General features: G+C 35.3%; 1 protein-coding gene and 1 pseudogene across 1 annotated transcript; both read left to right on the top strand.

Moving 5' to 3' along the window:
• The first annotated feature begins 4,482 nt into the window (after nt 1–4,482).
• On the top strand, nt 4,483–7,138 carry LOC132133534 (BPTI/Kunitz domain-containing protein 5-like; annotated as a pseudogene).
• A 1,605-nt stretch (nt 7,139–8,743) lies between these two features.
• LOC132133469 (ubiquitin carboxyl-terminal hydrolase 3-like) lies at nt 8,744–20,801 on the top strand. The gene is made up of 13 exons (XM_059546314.1): nt 8,744–8,894; nt 12,474–12,534; nt 12,634–12,715; nt 13,422–13,504; nt 16,823–16,936; nt 17,466–17,579; nt 18,056–18,202; nt 18,863–18,969; nt 19,054–19,134; nt 19,216–19,334; nt 19,407–19,520; nt 20,277–20,344; nt 20,606–20,801. Exons 1-13 carry the CDS (start codon nt 8,804–8,806, stop codon nt 20,769–20,771), a joined length of 1,347 nt encoding a protein of 448 aa, XP_059402297.1. The 5' UTR covers nt 8,744–8,803; the 3' UTR covers nt 20,772–20,801.
• Nucleotides 20,802–24,483: the final 3,682 nt, after the last annotated feature.

The raw sequence follows: 24,483 nt of genomic DNA on the forward strand, positions 1-24,483 counted from the left end.
TGCAGTTTAATATGCAAATATCACATCTATAGTCCAATATTCACCAACAAAAAAACTATAAAATAAGGTAGGCTACCACATTTATTAGCAAACATTTCCACGTTATGATGAACACATCATTAATTGGCCTAATTCACAATTTTCTTTATGCTTTTATATAGGCAACAGTTTTGAATGCTCATGACCTTTTGATAGGTTTTCGTGTTTCTGACCAATCAACGGAAGTTATTATAACGGGAGTGCGAGACTTACCTGTGGACGCGAAGAGACACGAGATCAAGATGATGAATGGAAGTGTAGTCATTGCAAGTGTCTAGGTATCGCCTGCTTCTCATGTACCCTCAGAAGTCGACTCAGAAGAGAGAAACCCTGACATAGCCTTGCTGTCGGAACCGACTTTTATATCAAGCAAGCATGCGCTGCGAGTTAAACAAACTGACGTCACGGAGATGAAAGAGCAGCGCCTCAGATCATCAGTTGCTCGTTTACAGAGAGTGACTTCATGCTGGGCTACTACGCTGTGCCTCGAGCGAGTGTGCTGCCTAGTACCTACCCTACCCAGACAGCATTTTGGCCATCAGAGGAGCAGAGCTGCTCTGATAAATAGCTATTAGCCACAGGTTCTCAAACCGGTCATTTTAAAATCCGGAAACAAGGTACAATAGAGCGTCATATATATATATATATATATATATATATATATATATATATATATATATATATATATATATATATATATATATATATATATCTCGGACTGATTTTGCTACTATTGCACCATTATATCGCTATTAATTTCATGAGTCTTGTTTCAGTTTTCCATTTTTCTCTTACCTATTTTAGCTTTGAGAAGAAAAAAAAAGATATAAATATAGGGGGTAGAGGAATAAAAAATAGAAAAAAATATATAATAAGTCCTAAATAATAATAATAATAAAAATTGGTTTGTGTTTCCTTCTTGTTTTCCTGTTGTTTACTTTTTCTTAAAAAGTACTTTTAAATCATTTTTAAAACATACATTGCCAATGATTCTGTTTTCTTTAGATAGTATTAAAAATGTAAATTATTGTCAATGATTGAGTATGTTTCTATTCTAACGACTTAATGTGCCCTATAGAGGCATGTTGGCACAAATAAATATTCACTTGAATGAGTGAAAAGTGTGATAAGTTTAGTTTTTCTCCTTTAACCTTTTGTAATATTATGTTAAAAATGGTCTTAACCAAACCTGACCATATTAGAAGGGCAAAAATCCATGCTGTAAATAAGGTTTTTAAGATGTTGTTTCTTATACACACACCTTATAATGTTGCTATAATCTAAATTTGTCGAGTCACTTATGTGCATCACACACTGTTTTAGTGAAACAAAGGACAAATGAGTAGAATCCCTCCACTGCTAAAATATGAATCTCCATGCACATCATTTGTGGAGCCTTTTAACCATGTTGGATACTATTTTCATCTGTAACCTGTAAAGAATTCTCCCATACTGAGGTGCACAAAAAAAATATATTATGTGTTATAATGTCTTCTGCTATATTTATACACTTTAAACTGAATGTATTTTTTATTTCCCAACTAGACCAATGTTAATTGTGTTTAAAATTAAACCAAACCAAAAAATACAATTTGCTGTAAATTTACTCACCCTGCAGGCCATGAAGATGTAGATGTAGTGTGTTTCTTCATCGTAGAGTAGATTTGGAGAAATGTGGAGAAATCGGTTCTGATGAAGAAACGAACTCATCCACATCTTGAATGGCCTGAGGTTGAGTAAACTTTCAACAAATCTTTATTTTTGGGTGAACTATTCCTTTATAATCAATTAGCATTGGACGTAAAGCAATTTTACTGATTACGGCTTTTAAAGAAAGAATGCAGAGTAATGAAGATTAATTTTACTGCTGTCTCTTGGAAAAACAGTCTCTGGTAATCAAGTCATTTGTAACAACTGTGTCAAAATAGGTAATGTAAAAGTATAATGCTTTTTTAAATTCCAATTTCAATTCCTAAATGAATTGAGGTAGCAAACAGAATTCAGATATCCAATTCAAATTTGATTCTAGAAAGTATAATTAAAATGAACTGGAGTTCAGATAAATTCATGAACAATGTGTTTAGTTTTAATTAGAAAAGAAAGATTCATCAAAAGAAACTGAATTACGGCATTGGGGACATAATGTTTGCAATGCGGTAGCAAATTTAGAGTACTTGCAGACTTGCAGCTGTGCATCTCTTCCAAAATAACAATTTTCTAGGTAAAGATGGGAAACAGTACAAAACAGGTGAATGAAACCATTGATTCAGGTTTTTATAGACCACATACAGGTGCATCTCAATAAATTAGAAGGTTGTGGAAAAGTCCATTTATTTCAGTAATTCAACTCAAACTGTGAAACTCGTTTATTAAACAAATTCAGTGCACACAGACTGAAGTAGTTTAAGTCTTTGGTTCTTTTAATTGTGATGATTTTGGACCACATTTAACACAAACCCACCAATTCACTCAACAAATCTCAACAAATTAGAATACGGTGACATGTCAATTAACTAATCAGCTCAAAACACCTGCAAAGGTTTCCTGAGCCTTCAAAATGGTCTCTCAGTTTGGTTCACTAGGCTACACAATCATGGGGAAGACTGGAGATCTGACAGTTGTCCAGAAAACAATCATTGACACCCTTCACAAGGAGCCACAAACATTCATTGCCAAAGACGCTGGCTTCTCACAGAGTGCTGTATCCAAGCATGTTAACAGAAAGTTGAGTGGGGGGAAAAAGTGTGGAAGAAAAAGATGCACAACCAACTGAGAGAACCGCAGCCTTATGAGGATTGTCAAGCAAAATCGATTCAAGAATTTGAGTGAACTTCACAAGGAATGGACTGAGGCTGGGGTCAAGGCATTAAAAGCGACCACACAGTGGTCCAAAGTCCTCTTTTCAGATGAGATCAAGTTTTCTATTTCATTTGGAAACCAAGGTCTTAGAGTCTGGAGGAAGGGTGGAGAAGCTCAAAGCCCAAGTTGCTTGAAGTCCAGTGTTACGTTTCCACAGTCTGTGATGATTTGGGGTGCAATTCATCTGCTTTTGGTCCATTCTGTTTTTTGAAAACCAAAGTCACTGCACCTGTTTACCAAGATATTTTGGAGCACTTCATGCTTCCTTGCTGACCAGCTTTCCACTGATTTCCTTTTCCAGCAGGATTTGGCACCTGCACACACTGCCAAAAGCACCAAAAGTTGGTTAAATGACCATGGTGTTGGTGTGCTTGACTGGCCAGCAAACTCATCAGACCTGAACCCCAGAGAGAATCTATGGGCTATTGTCAAGAGGAAGATGAGAAACAAGAGACCAAACAATGCAGGTGAGCTGAAGGCCACTGTCAAAGAAACCTGGGCTTCCAGACCACCTCAGCAGTGCCACAAACTGATCACCTCCACGCCTCACCAAATTTATTGAGATGCACCTGTTGTTACTGGTTGACCAAATGTAAAATGCTAGGAAACCATTAAGCTTTTCACCAAATTTGAGAGATTTTGTGAGAATTCATTTTGATGCAAGAGACTTATTGTGATATGGGCTTCACTTTTCATGAACACAAAGGAGGATTCAGTAGCAAATGTGAAATATAACAATTTATTGAGAATAGTCCAAGCGAGGGAGACCGCTAGAGTCAAATGTAGCATGTGCACAAAAGTCACTTTAGGCAGCACATGGACACAAATGGGCACCCGTGTTCCTCCAAGACAAATCCAGAACAAATTCTGTAAGGCAGAGGTGGCAGCGTTTGAAACATGTCATACAAACTATTCGGTAGACTGAAACTATGCAACAAGAAATGTTAAAAATACAGTTTCTGTATAAACATTCAGTTTCCATGACAACATTCCCGTGGATGTTTCTATCATGTAATATAGGATGCATAGTTTAGATTTTACTTGAGCACCTTGGCTTGAACACAGATGTAATGCAGTGTGAATAATTTTCACCGTTTATTTTTTCTTTTTACAGTCTGTTTCATAACAGAGATGGAGTGCATGAGAAACTGTTCACAGAGAGATGATAAACTGTTTCTTATGGATGGTAATTTACCTGTGAACACAAAAAGTTTTTTTTTAGTATGAAATGAATTTTGTAGGAGATTCAAATACTGCCATCATGTGGTAAAAATAACTAAATCCTGAAAAACATTTAAATTCCTGAAAATGTACTCATGCTCAGGTCTTCATCAGAAAAGATTTGGATAATTTTGGCATTACATTACTTGGTCACAAATGGATCCTCTGCAGTGAATGGGTCCCGTCAGAACATGAGTCCAAACAGCTGACAGAAACATCACAATAATCCACAAATAATTCACACAACTCCAGTCCAACAATTAATGTCTTATGAAATGAAACGCTCATATATAAAATCCATCATTAAGACACTGAATCATTGCTTTCTCCAGTGAAAAAAGGCCTCTCATCTGAATTGGAGAGAAATATGCACAGTTTACAAACAAAAACATTCCAAAACGGCTCTAAACAAATATTTGGGTGGATTTTGAGACAACAACATGGGATGGACTTTTTCACTGGAGAAAGCATTATTATGGATTATGGATTATAAACACATGGTTTAAACGCCATTTATTAAGTACTGCTTTTAAATAAAGAATGCCAAATAATAAAGATTCATTTTACTGCTGTATAACAGTCTCTGGTAATTGAGTCATTTGGAAAAAATCACACTGTTTATCTACAGTCAGAAGTATGTTGTTCCTCTCTCAGAGTTTATTACTCTTATCTTGAGAAAGTACAAAGTGCAAATCGTCTTTCCCTTCCTGTTCAGAATTTGCAAACGTTCATCTATACCAGTTCATACCTGGTTCACTATGAGGGAACTAGGAATAATTTTGTTCATTTTTGCTCTAAACCACACCATTCAAGCCCAAACAACAAAATCGGGTAAGATTAAAAACAACAACACATTAAATTGTGTAATGAGTGATAAATGGGTTTGGTCTTTGTTTTTTCCCCATTACTCAATGTTTTATGAGATGAAATGAGGTAAAGTGAAATATATATAAGCATGAGAAAAATGTTTTTCTTTGAACTTTTAGTGGACAGACACCAGAAAGTAATTTTGCCATTATTGTCAGCAAATGGGAGAGAATAGGCTATATATGTATGTATTTTTATGCAGAACGTTTATGCAGAATTGCAGTTTATATTTTACGGAATTTGCATACTATTTACAGGAAGTGTCAGTCACATATGGACAAGTGAATAGATTTCACTCATGAAAAACGGTGTAAACTATATAATGACACGACACTGGGCATTGCAATTGATGTTATTAATGAGACTCAGGCAACTGATTTTTGTCTTTGTTTAGAATTGCAAATTTCCTTGGATTTGTGTATATCGCATGTATTCAAAGAGAATATTTAACTGTAACAGGTAGAAATGAAACCATTGTCTTGAGTTTTTGTAGGGCACTGGCTAGATGTAAAACCCTAGTAATCGTTAACATAACTGTAAAAAAAAAAAAGAAGAAGACATTTACAACCCTCATAAAAACTAGGTGTGGACTGTTGCACACTAGTAACACATGACTCATTCAAAATAAAAAGATAACTCCCATGGTTGCTTCTATTAGTTTTGCATAACGCAACATCATTATGATGCTTTTTATAAATTGTGATTTTTTTTGACACAGATGTAATGCAGTGCAAAACATTTTTTCTATCTACTCTAGAGGCCTGCAGTCTAAATTCAGATGAAGGGACTGGATCTGAAGGCGATATGAGAGTTTATATGTACTACAATGCAGAAAAAGACAACTGTTATCCGTTCCGATACTTTGGGAGTGGCGGGAACGCAAACCGATTCATAACAGAGAAGCAGTGCATGAGGAAATGTTCACACAGAGCTGAAGCACTGTTTCCTATGGACGGTAATTATTCTACACACATTTGTCTAAATTAATGCAACATAACTGCTTTTGTAGATGAAATACACATTATGATTGATTGATTCAATTCAATTCAATCTATTCAATCCTGTCCAAACACTGCTTAAGAAACAATGCTTGACAAGAAAATACTGCCACCGTGTGGTAGAAACAATATTTATTTATTTATTTATTTTTCATTTCACAGTTTTTAACAGCAAGACAAGCTTGCTATCTTCCAAAAAAGCCAGGGGAATGTGTAGGTCACTATCTGCGTTATTACTACAGTCCTGAGCATCACACATGCAAGTCTTTCTACTGGACCGGCTGTGAGGGCAACGGAAACCGATTCCTCACACTAAACATGTGCAATGTCTCATGTTAAAATGCAGCAGGTATGTGGCTAATAGTGATTTTACCCAGAGATCTACATGCGAAAGCACATGTTAATGTGTATTTGTTTGAATAGATCAAGGCCTTGAGGACCATTCAGATGAATCAGATGTACCAGTTGGTAAGTTAAACTTAAAAATTATGTTTTCAACACATTTTAGTTTTTTATTCAGTGATATTAATGTGTTATCATCCCATCAGGAATTATCTTGGGCGTTGTGTTAGGTCTTATTGGTGCCATCATTTTCATTGTTGTGATTGTCTTTGCTGTCAAAAAAATAAGTAAGTCATTACTATATATATATATATATAGTGTGTGTGTGTTTATTGTTTGTTACTGGCTTTTTTCATTTTCTTTTTTGTAAATACATTTTTAACGTGGAATTTTCTAGGCCTAGCTCAAAGAAACGTGGCAAAAAAGATGGAAAGTCAGCAGAGCAACCTCTGAAAGAGCACTCCATTGAGATGGGAGGGGAGAAGCACAGCCTGCCACTCTTGAAGTCTCTACCATCTCTTAAACTTAACATTTTAAACCACAAATGTACATTAAAACTTTTGTTTAAAAAGATGTGCAGGTAAATCTGCTTGCATATAATATTTCTGTTGCTTATTTACCTATTTATTTATTTATTTGGAAGTCCATTTCTAATTTGCATTGTTTTATAAGTCCTCTAAACTGGTCATATTATAATAAACATTTAAATTAGAAATGTCTGTATGGTCTGTGTGACACTGTTTGCCTGTCGGTGCTTGGAAAATGAATCCCGGGCCAGGTTACTGTATATATAATATCATAGTGAGAGAACATCAGTGGATGATGATAAAGAAGATGGTTTAAAATAAATAAAAAAATAGCATAACATTTTTAAATATATATAAATAAGTCAATTTACAGAATTAATGTTATCATATAGACCCCTTAAAAGTTTGTAAACATTGCAACGTCTCCGGGTGGGCGGGGGTTAGATGGAGGCAAAAAGAGGCGCGGACGCAATGTTGACAAGCGTAAGCTAGCACGTTTTAGGAGGGATTTATTAAACATGGATGCAGAAGAAGGTTCGGAACTGTCCGACTATATACAGTCCCTGACTCTGCGGGACCGTGACAGCTTTTTTTTTAATTAACTCTCGCGGATGGAAGCAGGCTACCTGACCCGTATGACATAACGTCCATATGAATTAGTTTGGGTGGTATGGGGAATTTTGTCAAGGCTTATTTTCTAATGTAACCTATCGCTGGGCTAACTATGATTAGCAATGTGTATTATTTTAAGACACCATTCAAAGGATGGCACACACATCTATCGCTGTATGTTTGTTTAACATTTAAGCTAGTGCGCTGAAGGTTGGCTCGTGCTGATTTACTAGATAAAAACAACACACATATGCATAGATTATTTTACCTGATATGAAGTGTGCACTGCAAACACGAGCATTATTGATGATCATCTCCGTCCAGTCTGTACGCCGTATTGCATTCAACCACAATTGTCTTTTTGATTTTTGTGAAGGAATGTCTGCCGGGATCCGGTAAAACTTTAGTTTTGAAACAAAAGTGCTGTTCCTTCTATTCTGGCAGCCAAAAACACAACAAGAAGACATTTTAAAGTCAAAACATCAAACTGTTAGCGCACCTGCTATGAGTTCTGCCTTATGTTTTGCCTCCAGCTAGAGCGGTGACGTCACAATGACGTAGGCTTGTCATAGTTTTGTTTCTCTACAAAACTGATAAATAATTGCAAAACACAAAATAAGTCAACATTTACAGTATTGTTATTATACTGTTAGTCATATAGGGCTTTACTTCAGAAATCATATAAAACTATACAAAATGTTGAATAATTATTATATTATAGCATATATGTGTATTCTTTTATTTATGTATACGAATTAAATAAATACAAGTTAACATTTACAGAATATATGCTATTATATTTCTATTCATAGTTTTATTCGGAGCATCCCCAATATCATGACTTGTAAAACAGTCACACTATGGGATGTCAACATTTGCTCATATTTCCACTTCCTCTCTCTGGCATTCATTCTCTCCCTAATAAAGGTTTATAGGCAGTATACAGCCCTGATTCTGAATGAATCATGTATTTCCTCGATTAATACATTAAATGTCCCATTAAAGTTGAGCAAACTCAAGATTTGAGATGATTGATTTCTTAGACTGTTCAGTACGCTCCCTATCGAGACTGTGCTTTTGCTGTCTATGTAGGGCGCTCAGTAGGTTTAGAAACAGCCCGAGTCTGAGCATGCATGTCAACAATAACAAACACACCGACCTCACTTAGCAGACCAACGTCACTCACCTGGCATTTATACGTTTTAAAAAAAAAGCGGAAACACATGTTATTTATTTATTTTTTGTATATTAACGCGCACTTTTAGTGTACACCACCACAGTAATCATCCAGAAGAGGACAGACTGGGTTAGCTGGTTCTGTATCTAGCACACAGACTCATGGAGTGCCCTCACCTCAGCTCCGGTGTCTGTGTGACGGTGGATCCGACCCGGTTCCCCAACGGTTCCCCTTCCTCGTGGTGCTGCTCCGGTGAGTTAAACGCGGATCCGGATCATAATGGACTAAAACCGAGTATCAAATCAGTCCGTTTCCTGGAAGATAGGTAGCTCGAGCTAGCCAAAACGGCTAAGTAACGTTACCTCATTGCTCACCGCAGCTCGCGCTGGGAGAATTTTGTGTTTTTGTACTAATATAACTGAAAATGGAAGAACATATACACATATAATACGTCGTGGAATTATAATATTCAGTAATTGTGCTTTATTTAATATTAAACCCCAAACAGAGTTCACACAGCAGTTGAACTTGCTAATTATTGTTCTGTTAATACATTTCAGGAAAATCTAAAAAAATAAAATAAAATAAAAAATAGAATAAAATAACGTCTCTTTTTTTTTCCAATAACGTCTCTTTTTTTTTTCCAAAAAGTGACGTAGGTTTTTTAATTAATTCTTTTCTTAGTGGCTTTTAATACTGTATTATTTTGATTGGCTCTGTCATTTGCTTTATATCTAGTTATTCATTTATTTGTTCATTTTTTTCTGCTGATTTACAGTATGATTATTATTGATCTTCATATGCAGAGAATATAAGCAGTCTAGACAGGCAGACCTCAAAATAATCCGGAAATAATGTCTGCAAACGTTTTTACAACATCAGTGAATTGTTAATATATTCATGGCTTTAAATGTGTAAAAAAAGCACTGAAATACAAAGGATCTGAAAAAGTTTTGCTACTTTTTTAAAAATTTTTTTAGATTTGGTCATATGATGGAGGTAGGAAAATATGAAGAATGGCAATTTTAAAGTGAGCTACTGTAATTGGTCATTATTGGCTTAGTGTGGTGCTGCTTCTACAGGGGCCAGGTTTCTGGGGAAAAAAGTTCCCGAGAACATTCGAGGAAGCTGTTAAAGGTTGAAGAGACATTTAACCCATTAGGTCTTGTGGCAACAAACTTGTGGAAAGAAGTGCAGGATCTAGTGTGTGTTTTTATTATCATCAGAATCTCCTTGAAACGCATAGATTTCATTTCTAAATAAAAAAGAGATGTAAAAAGTAGGTGTATTAGAGATATTATGTATTGGGGTGCATGATATCAATTTTGTTTTTATCTTATGGCCAGTATTATAAATAGTGGCAGATAAATAAATTACCATCTAAAAGTTTGGGGCCGGAATAGATTTTCTTATGCTCCACCAAGGCTGTAAAATAATGTGAAAAAAGAGAGAGAGAGAGAAAAAAGCAATGTAATAAATTATTACTGTTTTATATTTTAATATATTTAAAAATGTAGATTATTCCTGTGATGCAAAGCTGAATTTTCAGCATCATGACATCAGAAATCATTTAAATATGCAGAATTGCAGATCTGCTGCTTAAGAAACATTTATTATTATTTTCCATAAAAAGCTTGAAAGAGCAGCATTTATTTAAATACATTTTATTTTTAAGTAAACCTATGTAACATTGTAAATGTCTTTTCTGTCACTTTTGATGAATTGTGTGCATCTTTACTGAATAAAAGTTTCTGTTTTTAAGAAACTAAATTAATTGCTATTATCAATTAATGTATAATTTTAAAATAATTAATAATCTTACCATATATACATATATATTAATGGTCTGGTTTTATAATTTTTTTAAAATACATGTTGTAGCCTATTGTATGTGTAGGCCTAGCATACAACTTTAAAATGCTCTAAAATGAAAATATTATAATTTTTCTTTTTTGTTTTTATAACCTATTACATTTTCCTTATGTATATAACATATTACTTAATGGGTTCATACCAATTGACAATAACATCAAATGAAGAAGAAAAAAAGAATGCTAGTTATACATTAATACCAATAACATCACCAGTATATTATGCATCCAAACTTATTACATAATAGGTTATGATGATGTGTATTTTTGGTGGCACGGCACGGGTGAAGATGAATTGAAATGTTAGATTACACTGCATGAACATTTAGGGTGTGACGCCCAGTGGCCCCTCAGCACACCCACAGGACATGAGAAATGCCCCATATCTCTTCTTTAACACCTTTCACAAAGTCTATTGACTTTTTCCACATTTGTTGGGGTTGTGCAAAGACCAGCATTCACGAGAACCTACCGTTCCTTAGGAACGGCTAATTCGGATGCTTGTTAGTCGCTCAGAGGGAAGGTGATCAAGGCAATTAGAACAAAGCGCTCTCCCCCAGCAGGCCACAGCCAGAGATTACATTCACATGCGCTTAACATGCCACTTTATCTCTGCACATTACACAGCTCTTTATTATACACTAGGTTTCATGTCTTAAGTAAGTGGGTCTGCTTTTATACATCTGTAAAATACTAAATTATATTTGTAAAATTATAAAAAAATATATATTATTTAAAAATTATTTAAAACATGATACAAATATTAAAAACAAAGTACTTACTTAGTTGCTAACACATTTATTTTAATCCCAAGATAAGGTGTGGGTCTAGTATAGAATTTGAAAAAATATATTTATACTTTTTAATATTTTATTTTATGTGTATTACGTATTTTATTGTTGTTGTTGTTTTAAGCATTTTAAGCCTAAAAGAAGCACCCTATTTTACAGGTGTGGGAAAAATAGTGTATACAAAATTTCTACTAATAATGCTCAAAAAACTAAATTAATAAAAGGTATGGTTTTATACAATTTTAATACATGCTGAGGCTATTATAATATTTTTAGCCCAGCCTCAATAATTTAATTATTTTATTATTTTGTGTGTAGGCCTAGCATGAAAATAAAAATATATTGTCTTTTTTATTTTTTATTATCTATTATATTTTCCCTATACATATTATGTATAACTTACGTTTTTAAATTACTTATTTATTTATTTATTTATTTATTCTTACATTTTAAGTGCACGAGAAGCTGACTATCTTACATGTGTAGGGAAAATCATAAATTAAAAATAAATAAATAAATAAAATAAAAACGTGGATGTTAATCATATACCGTATATTTTGATGTTTTGTAGTTTGCCGGTCAAACAAAAGCCCGTGGGTTTGCCTGTCATGTTTGAATGTGCATTGTGGAAGGTGAGTGATAAAGTCTTAAGTAAATATTTTAATTACTTAAACAGTAAATATTACATGTAAATGATTATTTAGATGTAAATCTAATGGATCAATTAGAATTATATATAAGCTGTGTTAAAGTATTAAAATGCACAAAATGAAAGATTCTCACATATTAAAATGACTTTGCATCTGTTTCCTGTGGCAGGTATGTAAACGGCCATGCCAAAAAGCATTTTGAGGAGATTCAGGCACCAGGAACCGGTCAAAGGAAGCCGGAGCGAGAAAAGTCAAGCGAGAGGAGTCAGCAGCACTCTGTGTGTATGGACTGTAACAGTTATAGCGCATTCTGGTTGGTGTCATCCCTATTAGTCCACTTTTTCTCTATATTTCTTTTCATAAATACTTTTAAATGGACAGAGGTAAGATGAAAGTGTTTTAAAGGGACAGTACACACAGTATTATTCAGTGAACAATGTTATGTGTTAATCTTTCATGATGCTCTTTTTGACCATCATACCAATTGTACTTGTAGTTACAGATGTGATGAATTTGTAGTGAATGACACAAAACTAGGGCATGTGCAGAGGGTCAGAGAACATCTGCAGAGTTTGGAAAAGTAAGTCTGGTGTTTATCAATGTGTATTTACCCATTCATCAATCATCATCATCATACATTGTTTATTTTATTGTCTTTAAAATTATTTATTCTCTTCAGCTCTTTATCTAATAACGACAGACAGAGGAAGAGAAAATGGTCAGACAGTTCTTCTCCTGACAGCAAGCGGAAGAAAGACAGCGTGAGTTTAACTGGATTTGTGATATGTGTGTAAAAGAAGTGTGCTAAGATATGGTTCGGAATAACTTATGTCCATCCAGATATCTCACCACGTATTTAATTTTTAATAATTACTGAGGGTGTTTTCACACTTGTCATGTTTCGTTTGATTAAAACAAACTCTGTTAGTGCAGTTCATTTGAGTAAGTGTGAACGCTGCCATCTGAATCCTGGTGAGCACCAAACTAGTGGACAGAGACCAAAAAAACTCTGGTGTGTTATAAAATATTCAAATTTTCTGAGATACTGAATTTGGGATTTTCCTTAGTTGTCAGTTATATTCATCAAAATTAAAAGATATAGAATTTTTTAATATAACAGTCTGTGTGAAATGAATGAATATAATATACAAGTTTCACTTTTTGAATAGAATTAGTGAAATAAATCAACTTTTTGATGATATTCTAATTATATGACCAGCACCTGTATATAAAGAGAACAAGCGAGAGAGAGAGAGAGAGAGATTAAAAGTATAAAACATGGACACATTTAGTGTAAGTTACAGTTGCAGTATAAGGTGACAACAGTGTTAAGTACCTGGATTTTTGCTTTGAAAATTTAATTAGCAAATTGTATAAACTCACTTTCTAATTACAATTAAACAATTGTATGCATCATTTGCCAAATGTGTTCTCGTTCCATAATTTTTCTTTAATGTCACCACACAGGACTGCACTGTAGCACAATGTGCCACGGGCCTCCGCAATTTGGGCAACACCTGCTTCATGAACGCCATTCTCCAGTCCCTGAGGTAAGAGCAACCCTGAAGACCCTGAGCCAAGGGCAGCCGGCGATGCGTAGCCTGGCAGGGTGTGGGTGGCCTGGCTGGTGGAGGTTGAAAGCCTCCTTGCACTCTGCTGGAGTCTCTAGTATGTGCTGGCAGGTAACAGTGCCTCATTGGCCAGTGAGCTGGGTGGAGGAGAGTTGGTGTTCAGCCAGGGGAAGGATTAGGCCTTCTGCCTGTTCACCGCAGCCAACCTTACTCTGGCCGGGCTGATGGCTAAACCACAGTGAGCAGCTCATGCCAAATATCACATAAACCGTTCAGCCTGCGTTGTTACGAACTACTGAGGGGTAAAATTCATTTCACAGTAGGATTAAATAAAATAAATACATTTATTCAGCAAGGATGCATTACATTTATTTAATATCCAATATTAAATAAATAATATGCAATATTAAATCATGCTTGCAACATGTTAAAACATGCGGTAAGAACATGCCAGTGGTGGTATATAATGTTAGAAACAGGCTAGCATTGTTAAATAATGATATCAACATGCTAAACTTGCTAGCAGTGTGTTGAATCATGGTTTAAGTCATGTTAACAAGGTATTGATTCTAATTAGTTTTGTATGCATCATTTAACATGCTTGTAACATTAACATCAGGCTAGCAATGTGGTCAATCATGTTAGTAGCATGTTATCAATTCATGCTATCAACATTCTTAAATATGCTAGTAATGTTAAATCATGTTAGCAACATTTTAAAACATTAGCAATGTGCTAAATCATTAGTATGTTAAAATTTTTACCAAAATGCTAAATCATGCTAGCAACGTTTAAAAAGTCTAGAAACATGCTAGCATCCCGTTAACCAAGCTAGAAACATTACCAACATATTAAAACATGCTAGCACTATCTAAAATCATGTTAGAAACATGTAATTAACATGTTTAATCATGCTAGCAAGATGCTAGAAATCGTTTGACACATTTTATTGACTTTCTTTTACTAAAAACCTTCTTGTCAAAGTTATTGCAAACTTTCAGACAAGACTTTGTTAAGCCAACATCAGAGTTTGTCATCAAACAATATAAACATTTTAATAACAATTTTAATTGTATTTAATCTTTCATGGGTCTTTTATTGCTGAGCTGTTATCGGTTTTAAGGCCTGGGTGAGACACTAAATCTACCTAAAAACTAACTTTCTATTTGTGCACTTCTGCTGACCATGATCCATGTAAAAGGAAGCCTTGGCAAGCGCACTATAGTATTCTGGCATACTGTTGATGTTCAATTTGCATTTGGAAACGAATAACAAATGGTCATAACCAGTGTTGGGGAGTAACTAGTTACATGTAACGGCGTTACGTAATTTAATTACAAAATTATTGTAACTGTAATTAGTTACAGTTACTAAGAAAAAATGAGTAATTAAATTACAGTTACTTATGAAATTTTTTACGATTACAAAGGGGATTACATTTGAATATTTACACACACCCACATACAGATTTAACTGATTTCTTTCCCAATTGCACTGACTATTCTGAGACATACCGCCTTGATAATTTCCGGGATGCGGAAACACAGTCTGGTTCGTAGAATCCAGTCATAAAAATGAAATGTCTAACGCGGACGGATTATGCCACATTTTGGATGACTAAATCAAAAGTAGGTCAGTACACTTGAATCAAAACATGACATCGACTAGTGTCTGTGAATATAAAGCCCCAAAAATGCAATATATGACTTGCACATTCTGCGTGTCTGTGGAAATCAGGTGCGGACTGGACACCGGGAGAACCGGGACAATTTGCCCCAGTATTTAATATCATTATTGTATAATTGCCTGCCGAATGTACTAAAGCGATCATTTGCGAATCCGCCATTTGATAATTAAATCTCTAATAAGTGATGAATTGTTAGTCATGACTCGCGCGCTCTCCGCCAAATGGTTTGGATCAGACTCAGAGTAATCAATGCGAGAGAGAGAGAGAAAAGAGTGGACTGTGGAAGCGCACAGCTGGAGCAGAGAAGCAGAACTCCTGTTCAGGGTTTCAGGTCAGTTTCATCTGTAAAGATGCTTTGTTGTCTTTTTGTTTTTTTATTTAATTAATCAAGCAGCAGCACGTTGCTCATCAGTCATCACTCAAAATACTATATAAAGGACATCATTATTATCTGTTGTAATGTTACAGTAGGAATTTAGCTGAAAAAAAATCAGATTTTTTTATAGGTTTAGGGGGAGCTACGACAGACAACAACACAACCCTTACGAAAATTAACATTTTAATATTTAACTATAAATCCAGAGAAAATGGTTACTATTGTTTAACTGTGGTAACCAAAAATGTAAAATTATTTTACAAATGTATTTATTTAAAAATAAATACAAATCCATTTGCAAAAAAACAAAAAAGGTTAGGCTATTTTACTTTTATATAGGCTAATAAAAGCATGGTAATTTTTTGTAAGGGAAAAACATGACTCGTGTACAGTATTAGGATTTTTCTAAAAAGATATTGTAGTATTGTAGGGTATTGTATTGTAAAGTATAGTTTTGTTCAATCTTGAGTATTAAAGTCATGAGGTAGATGGATAACAGGGCAAAATAAAGAGACTGAAGAGAAAAATGGAAGTGAAGGTGCAGTTAAGGAGAAAACTTTTAATTATTTTGCATGTCCCCAAATTAAAGATTTAAACCTTTTTTATGTCAGGTCCATACAAAAAATAGTTTTGTCCATGAATTTGTTTGTATGAGTTTGAATTGTCCAGTCTGAATTTTTTTCCCAGTCCGTCCTTCCTGTAAATTAATGGCAAAGACATGGTTTCATTTACTACACATAGGCCTACTGAAGCTCGCAGTGTTTTCAACCTCTGCTGCCTCAATATAGGAGTACACGAGCACATAAACATAATTTCTAGAACTGCTCTGTGTCACTTAATGTGCATTTTACTTATTTTGAGAAAACTATCATCATATACAGAGACAGCAGTTTCAAAAAAACACCAATGTTTCAGGAGTTTATTACACAGAATACGTCACATGCTTATTAGATAACTGTAAGTTGATGTATATGCTTTTATTTATTATTCTTTAATTTTCACAAATTTAGAAAAGTAATCAAAAAGTACTCAAAAGTAATTAGTTACATTACTTTAATAAAGTAATTGAAAAAGTTACATTACTATTATATTTTAAACAGGGTAACTTGTAATCTGTAACCTATTACATTTCCAAAGTAACCTTCCCAACACTGGTCATAACTCAAAAGGATTTTGCGTCATGTCTAAGACATCTCTGTTTAGTTAAACACTGGTTTCTGTTCCCTGTCTCCAGTAACATCCAGGTGTTCAGCTGTTATTTTAAGGAGCTGCCCTCGGTGGCCTTACGAAGCGGGAAAACCGCAGGAAGGAGAATGTACCACACCAGAAGTCAGGGGGACAGCAGTGTGTAAGGTCCTCTCCACCGACTTTGAAAATTATGTCCTTTATTTGAAAGAAATACTTTTATTTAAAAGAAGAACATACTTTTAATAATAAAAGCTCTTACAGTAACATATGCCACATCATATACAATACCATACCAGTCTGAATGGTTATAGTTTTTGTTCCTTATAAAAATTATTATACCTTAAGAAACATCTGCTGTGAAAATGGTGATTAATAACATGTATCAATCTATATAAAACATGTGGTTGACCGTTGACGCAATCCATGTTTATCCTCACTACAACCCATATTTAATAGTCGGAGTCTTGTTGTTGTTACCTTGTTTTGTAGTTTGTCTATGATTTTTGGGGATGAAGGCAGTGTATATATTTTGTTATCTTAAACTCACAATTATATGGTGTTTCTCTGCAATCCGTTACCCACAGAAGGCCTGAGCTATCGGTTTATAATCACTGTACAAGTGTCTCTGATATATTTGAGTCGCTGTAATGTCCATTAAAATGGCTCAATTTCTCTGCTCTGTTGTGCAGGTCTCTGGTCGAGGAGTTCAGGAAAACAGTCTGTTCACTTTGGCAGGGGAGTCAGACTGCCTTCAGCACAGACGCTCTCTTTTATGTCATCTGGAAAATCATGCCGAGTTTCAGGTATCATAAAAATCACACAGTTACATAATCTGTTGCTGTTTTTCCTTGGATTTGACATCTTGAGATTTTATAATATATACTACAAATTTTACCATAATTCAGTGGAATTTGTTGAATTTTTTAATCACTTCGAACATTTTTGGTGACATTGGTCAGTCGATATGGATTTTTTTGATGGATGAAGTTCATGCTTAAAAATTTAGTCATTGATTGTGAATACCAAGAGGTTTCAGACAGTATACAGTTATGCTAAACCAGTGCCTAAACAGCTGTTTGACTATTGGTTAACATTATCCAATAGCCTGCATGCCTTCAGTGTTGTCATCTGAAAAGGAAACCGTTTTTTCTTAATAAAAGTGACAAAATCAAACTTTTTTTCTTCTTTAAAGTAATGTGCTGACGAATTGTTCTAAATAGTAAGAACAATGTCTATAAGAAAGTGCATTTTGACTTGACTATCTCATGTATTTTGCAAGGGGTTACCAACAACAGGATGCTCACGAGTTCCTGCGTTACCTTCTTGACCATCTCCACCGAGAGATGCAGGGAAGCAAGAACGGGTCACCCAGTCCCGCCCCGTCTCTGGATCAACCCAAACACGCCTCAGAGAGCAAATGCTGCATGTATGAACACATAAATTCATCATTTGTACTCCCCCGTCGACCTTTGTTTGGACAAACAGGTCATCCTTTCCAAAACGTACGGCACTTGATGAGCAAGAACTTAATATTTTGGACGCCTCAAACGAAAACAGCATTTTTCCGAAAGCGCCACAGTATTTATAAAATGCACAACTTGTCTTCAGTGAGCTACACAGATGGTTCGGGGCAAATTTCTAATTTGAGGTCGGTCTATCTCAGCAGGCTGCCCCTCGTTTAATTCCTCCCCTGCTAGTTTAGCGAGTACGTGGGCAGCAGTGATAAAGATAACTCTTTACGGCGCACAGAGGGAAGTCTTTTTCGTACACAGACACGGCTGTTCCCACATTTGCCTGCTGCTAGAGCCAGAGCCACCCTGTTGTGTTTGTATTAATAGCTGCAGACAAGTGAGGAAGCCCCTCGGCCAAGAACTGTGAGGGTGACCTGACTGGATTTGCCGGCGTTATTGAAAAAGAAGTGCAATGTTGTGGCGTGCTCAGTGGGTTGTGCTGAACAAAATGACAAGTTAATCTTGCTGCGAATAGATGGACTAGACATGCTTTCATAATGTAGCGATGGCTGGAATAGGCTCATCGGACTTGTGTAGGCTTATTTAATAGAACGTTTAGTTTTGCTTTTTTCCAGAAATGGGACCTCCACTATCGTTACATCTGTGTTTGGTGGCATCCTGCAGAACGAGGTGTACTGCTTGATATGTGGCACGGAGACTCGAAAATTTGATCCATTCCTAGGTGAGCCATCAATTCTGTCCATCAGCTCTAAAAGCTTTGTCGACTTCGAGTGCTATGGTTACACTAAATCTCACTCTCCTCCAGATCTCTCATTGGACATTCCCAGCCAATTCAGAATCAAGTTCACAAAATACCAAGAGCCAGGGCCAACTTGCACTTTAAATGGTAAGAGATGGCATTAGAAACTATTACATGGCTGCATTTTGGTTAATTTTGTTTACTTAGTCAACATGTTCTGTCTCTCAGATTGCCTTCGGAGTTTTACAGACCTCGAGGAACTCGATGAAACGGAGCTCTACATGTGTCACAAGTGCAAAAAGCGACAAAAGTCCACCAAGAAATTCTGGATCCAGCAACTGCCCAAAGTGAGAGATATTTTGGATATTTTTGGGTTCATCTAGGTTGTAATGGTTATATGTTGTGCTGTCTCTATACAGGTGCTTTGTTTGCATCTGAAGAGGTTCCACTGGACAGCGTTTCTGAGGAATAAGATCGACACTTATGTAGAGTTTCCCATGCGTGGCCTTGACATGAAAAGCTTCTTGCTTGAGGTGAGAGCAAACCATTTGTTCATTTTGTAACAAGTTTACTTGTAACTGAAGAGAGTTTCAGTTATTTAATTAGTTTTTAATACTTAAATAACTGTAATATTTTATTATTTTATATAAAGTAATATCTGTAATGTTTGATTATTTTATATAAAGTAATGAAATATTCATATTACTATTAATTGAATAACTACATATTAATTTAATATTTAATAATAATTACAATTTTTAAAGATAATATTAAGTAATAATACAGTAAAAGATATTAAGTAATAATACAGTAATAATGTAATCTATATAACTCTTAATATGAAATAAAATATATAAAAATATATATAAAATGGCATAAATAGCAGAAACTTTTATAAATAATAAAACATAAAATATATTAATATAAATATTCTATTGATTTTGTTTTTAAATAAGCATGATAAATACTCTAATATATATTAAAGTATAATATATAAAGTATAATATTAAAATGCAATATCTAATAATATAATAAAAAGTAATTTTACTTCAATATAGTAATTATTCAAAGAACTCTATTACATAAAATTAGATTTATTATTAATTGTATAATTTAATAATCATTTATTCCTTTTAATGTAGTTATTTTATACCTTTTATATATAGACAATAGGATTAAAATAATGATTTCAATATTATATAATTAAATGACATTTTATGTAATTATACATGATATCTTGTTTTATGTAATATTGATTTTTTTATAAAACATTATGTAATTGTACTCAGCCTGAAAACAGCTTGCCAGAGAGATGCCTGTATGATCTTGCTGCAGTAGTGGTTCATCATGGATCTAGGTAAGTAAATGCTTGCCTTGTGCCATTAATAATACTATAACATTGCTTTTCACTTCTTTAATAGATAAAGGTTTCATTTCGGAAGTACTTCTGTGTAGTATACATCTCATTCACTGTAGGAGCATGAAGTCGGGTTTCTTTGTCCTCCACTAGAGGGGGATGTTATATCAGTAGCCCTGGTGATCTTTCTAGTTTAATCAATACACACTCGGTACAGAGAATCAGATATATACGATATTCCACCTCTGTCTTCTCCCACAGCATTGGCTCAGGACATTACACAGCATACGGGCTTCACGAGGGCCGATGGTGCCACTTCAACGACAGCACGGTCACTCTGGTCAGTGAGGAGGCTGTGCTGAAAGCCAAGGCCTACATTCTGTTCTACACAGAGCACAGCGATCAAGAGAGTCCAGCCAAGCTTTAAGACATCCTCCGGATCAGTTATTGGACTTTCATATGTTATTGGAATTTCAGAAATTCATTCCTGTCCTCTGAGCCTGCCGTTCATTGATTGAGGTTGATGCAAAGGTATAGCTGATCTAAAACTTGAATTGAATTGATTTTAGGTGACAAAACAAGATGTCGTTTGTATCATAAAGCAGTGGTAGACTCAGATCACCTCACTAATGTGAAAATGACTTTTGGAAAGAAGGGTCCATTAGCTCACGTTTCGTTTCCTTTACGCTTGAAAACGTTTGACCAGATGAACACTTTCTGTCCTTTTAGAATTAAAGGAATGCAGATTGTGCAAAAGTTGGTTTGTGTGTTTATTATACTCTCAAAATTAAAACACATAAATTTTACTTTATTGTATTTACTGGTCCATTTATCATCTTGTATAGTTTTTTATTAATGTTTTGTTGTTTAACATTGCTATTTGTTTTTATTTTTAATATGTCTATATTTCGGTTTTTATGCATTTTTATTTTAGTTTTATTTATTTTACTACATCAAATGAAAATGAGAAATGTCGCCTGGGCAAATAGCTGAATTCAAATAAGTTTTTTTTTAACAAAAGTTTAGTTTGTTTCTTTTCATCTTCCATGGTTTTAGTTTTAGTTAATAATAACTGATACATACTGAGATATCGGAGGACCAAACTTGGTTTGTTTAGGACCAGGTAAAGCTGAAATCCAGTGATTTGTTCTTCCTCACAATTGTTCATTCTTGCAACTTTGTACCTGGTAAACTTGATTTTGTTTCCAAAAATTGTGCAAAACGAGCCAATCAGATTATGGCTTGCCAAATAGAGGAAGTGCATGCCATTTGTGTGTGTGCAAATATGCATCAGATGGTCCGTGGGTGTGCCATCTGAGCAGTAGCACTGCTAGCTGTGCCCCACTTCTGTATCAGACATTGCAAATAGGGTAAAAATTATCTCTATTCAGCCAGAAAAAAAGTCTTTCATTGCCAATGTTACGCCTTTTGTGTTATCAATTCTATGAAAGACTAAATCGAAATGAAGCACTATAGATAGTTTTTAAATAAATATTTAATTATATCGTTTTATATGTACGGTATGTATATAAAATTCTTAGAGGTGTGTTCAGTTAAACACCTTGGATTTTGGATCTCAAAGCTATATTGGGTGTGTTTTGTATACAAAAGTACATGCTGTTGCTCAATTTGAAGTGCTCACATTGAATTGAATGCTTCTGTACATGCTGTTCTCAAACACGGGTGTGGGTTCAGTCAGAGTGTGTCACGATGTACACAACCGCATGTATTTCCTCTGTTCTGCCCATGTCATTGCTGCAGGTGGAGTAGCACTCTCTTCAACCCTGCTAAAAACAGTGGCAAGTACACTGGTTCCCTAATCTTTTTCAAAGGACTAATTCCACACTCACCCACTGTGAAACATTAATGCTGAATGGTTTTTAATGACGTAAACCGCTCCAAAACAAGAGCGTAAAAGGGTGTTTCGGTCCCATTGTGAGTTTTTATTTTCCTTCCCCCTTGCTCATTCTATCAATTGCTGCCACCCACCCACACACACACACACACACACACACACTCGCACAAACTCCCAGGGGCAACACTGAGGCTTCCCATACGCCACGTGCCTGAGGTTACGTCCCTGACAGGCAGGAAGAACAGGCAAGGAGGAACAGCTGCTCGGCTCGCTTACATGTGTCTGTCTAAAGTCGTCATACTTCAGAAAAGAAAACAACGTTAATTCTCTCTCTCTCCAGATAGGTCACAGCTGCCAAAAAGATCACGTTGCTTGTGTTATCAAGTGTCCTTGCATCGATTGCGGCATGTTATGACTCGATGAGAGTGACTCAAATAGTAGCTACATTCGCACTTCACCAAAGAAAGATTGGCCAGGTCTGCTGTGAGTCATCTAATGATATCAGGTGCTGTTGTCAGCTACCATAGCATATCGAGTGTAGATATTGTCTAGAATAGTTCCTGTAAGGAGGCAGGAATGCTAGCTTAGCTAATTTAGAAGTACACTTTGTTCAGTGAGCACAAGTCGTGCAGAACTGCAGCTCAGCCTTTACTTTCACTTCAGTTTTACAGGCTGCCAAAAATGAATGCCCTGTTTAATGCCAAAACATTGGTTTGTTTGTTTGAGGGTCCTGACACAGCAATGTCGCCTCAACCAATGGGGAGAATATTGGGGTGTGGGTGGCTATCTGTTTGGCTGACCAATAGCAAATGAGGGGATGTGTCATGATTTTTGTAATTGCGTTTGGTTCTGCTTAATGATCACTTAACCTGTAATCAGTTACTTTTAAAAGTAATGCATTACAATTGCGTTACTCCATATAAAAGTAACTAATTGCATTACTTTTTACGGAAAGTAATGCATTAAGATACTTTTCAGCAACAACAAAAAACAACTTTTTAAATTTAAAAGTAACGTGTTACTTTACTAGTTACTTGAAAAAAGTAATCAGATTACGTAACTCAGGTTACTTGTAATGCGTTACCCCCTACCTGTAATACAGCACGAAATATATTAATTTAGTCTGGTAAGTTCAAACGTTCAACTGGAAAAACTGTGAACAAGGCAATTTAAGGCATAGATTACTCAACTTTTAAAATCTGACCAATCAAACACATTTGATATCCTCTGGTTGGAATCATAAGCTGCAAAACTGCTTGAAAACAGCTTCAGAGATCACATTTGTCAGCAACATAATCTTTGGAGGGCTTTCAAATGAGACAGCAATAGTCTGAAGTAAAAAACTTTGGAATCTGCACCCATCATGCAATACGTAATCTTGCATGAAACTGCCAAAATCCGCAGACTGGCTTTGACTTTAGGCAACTAGTGTTGACTCATCCAGACTGAAACCAGGGCAAAAATCTATGCAAAAGTTGTGTAGTGCATTTCAGCCTTTACATTCAACATACAATGGGATTAATTCTGAAAAAATGTTGACAAGTTGACAGAGCCTTTTGTGTAAATGCAAGGTGGAAACATGGAAACTGGATCCCAGTTGGCGCCATAGTCTTTTGGGTTGCACTCGACATTAGTTGCAACTTAAAGTCCTTACTCAAAGTCCTTTCCCGACCCCATTCCCTCTCTTCTCTTGTATCATTTCCTGTCTCTACATAACTAAGGCAAAAACTTCTGCAAAAATTCATAGCATCCATCCCTAGAAGATTTGATGCTGTGAAACGTGTGTTAAAAAAATTTGCATATGGTACCGCAAAAACTGATGAATACATTTTGCTCTTTGTTTAGATGACAAGTAGGTCCTTGGTTGTAATATCATTCCAATTAGAAGCCAGGGTTATCTTCTTATTTGCATTTTTTTTTTCTGTATACAAATGTTCTTCTTTGCAAGATAGCTTTATGTAAATCTCCATCAAATGTGTGTCAATGAATTTAGTAAAGTTCTAGCAGTCTGAACGGGCAAAATCCAACTATTCCGGAGTCTCAATTGCCAGTAAAAAAAATGATTTTCACTTGTCCATTTTTAACTGCATTTGAAGGTGGTTGACAATTCAAGTGACCACATTGCATTTATAGCACAGAAACTTCAGTTTGGAAGAGTGTCTCGCATTTCCCATTTCCCATCCCCCAAGATGCAGGTTGCAGAGTGAAGCCTCTTGCAAGTGATAAACAGAAACTGTCACACTCTAAACTTCCCTCAAACTGTCTCCTGTCCAGGCGTCTGAGA

This window comes from Carassius carassius, chromosome 50 (assembly GCF_963082965.1).
Source record: "Carassius carassius chromosome 50, fCarCar2.1, whole genome shotgun sequence".
Classification (NCBI taxonomy): domain Eukaryota; kingdom Metazoa; phylum Chordata; class Actinopteri; order Cypriniformes; family Cyprinidae; genus Carassius; species Carassius carassius.

Excerpts from the sequence above, each read along its gene's own strand:
- LOC132133469 (XM_059546314.1), top strand. The coding sequence starts at position 8,804 with ATGGAGTGCCCTCACCTCAGCTCCGGTGTCTGTGTGACGGTGGATCCG. Across the intron at positions 19,135-19,215 it reads GCCAACTTGCACTTTAAATG|ATTGCCTTCGGAGTTTTACA; the intron begins GTAAGAGATGGC and ends TCTGTCTCTCAG. Across the intron at positions 19,521-20,276 it reads TGAAAAGCTTCTTGCTTGAG|CCTGAAAACAGCTTGCCAGA; the intron begins GTGAGAGCAAAC and ends AATTGTACTCAG.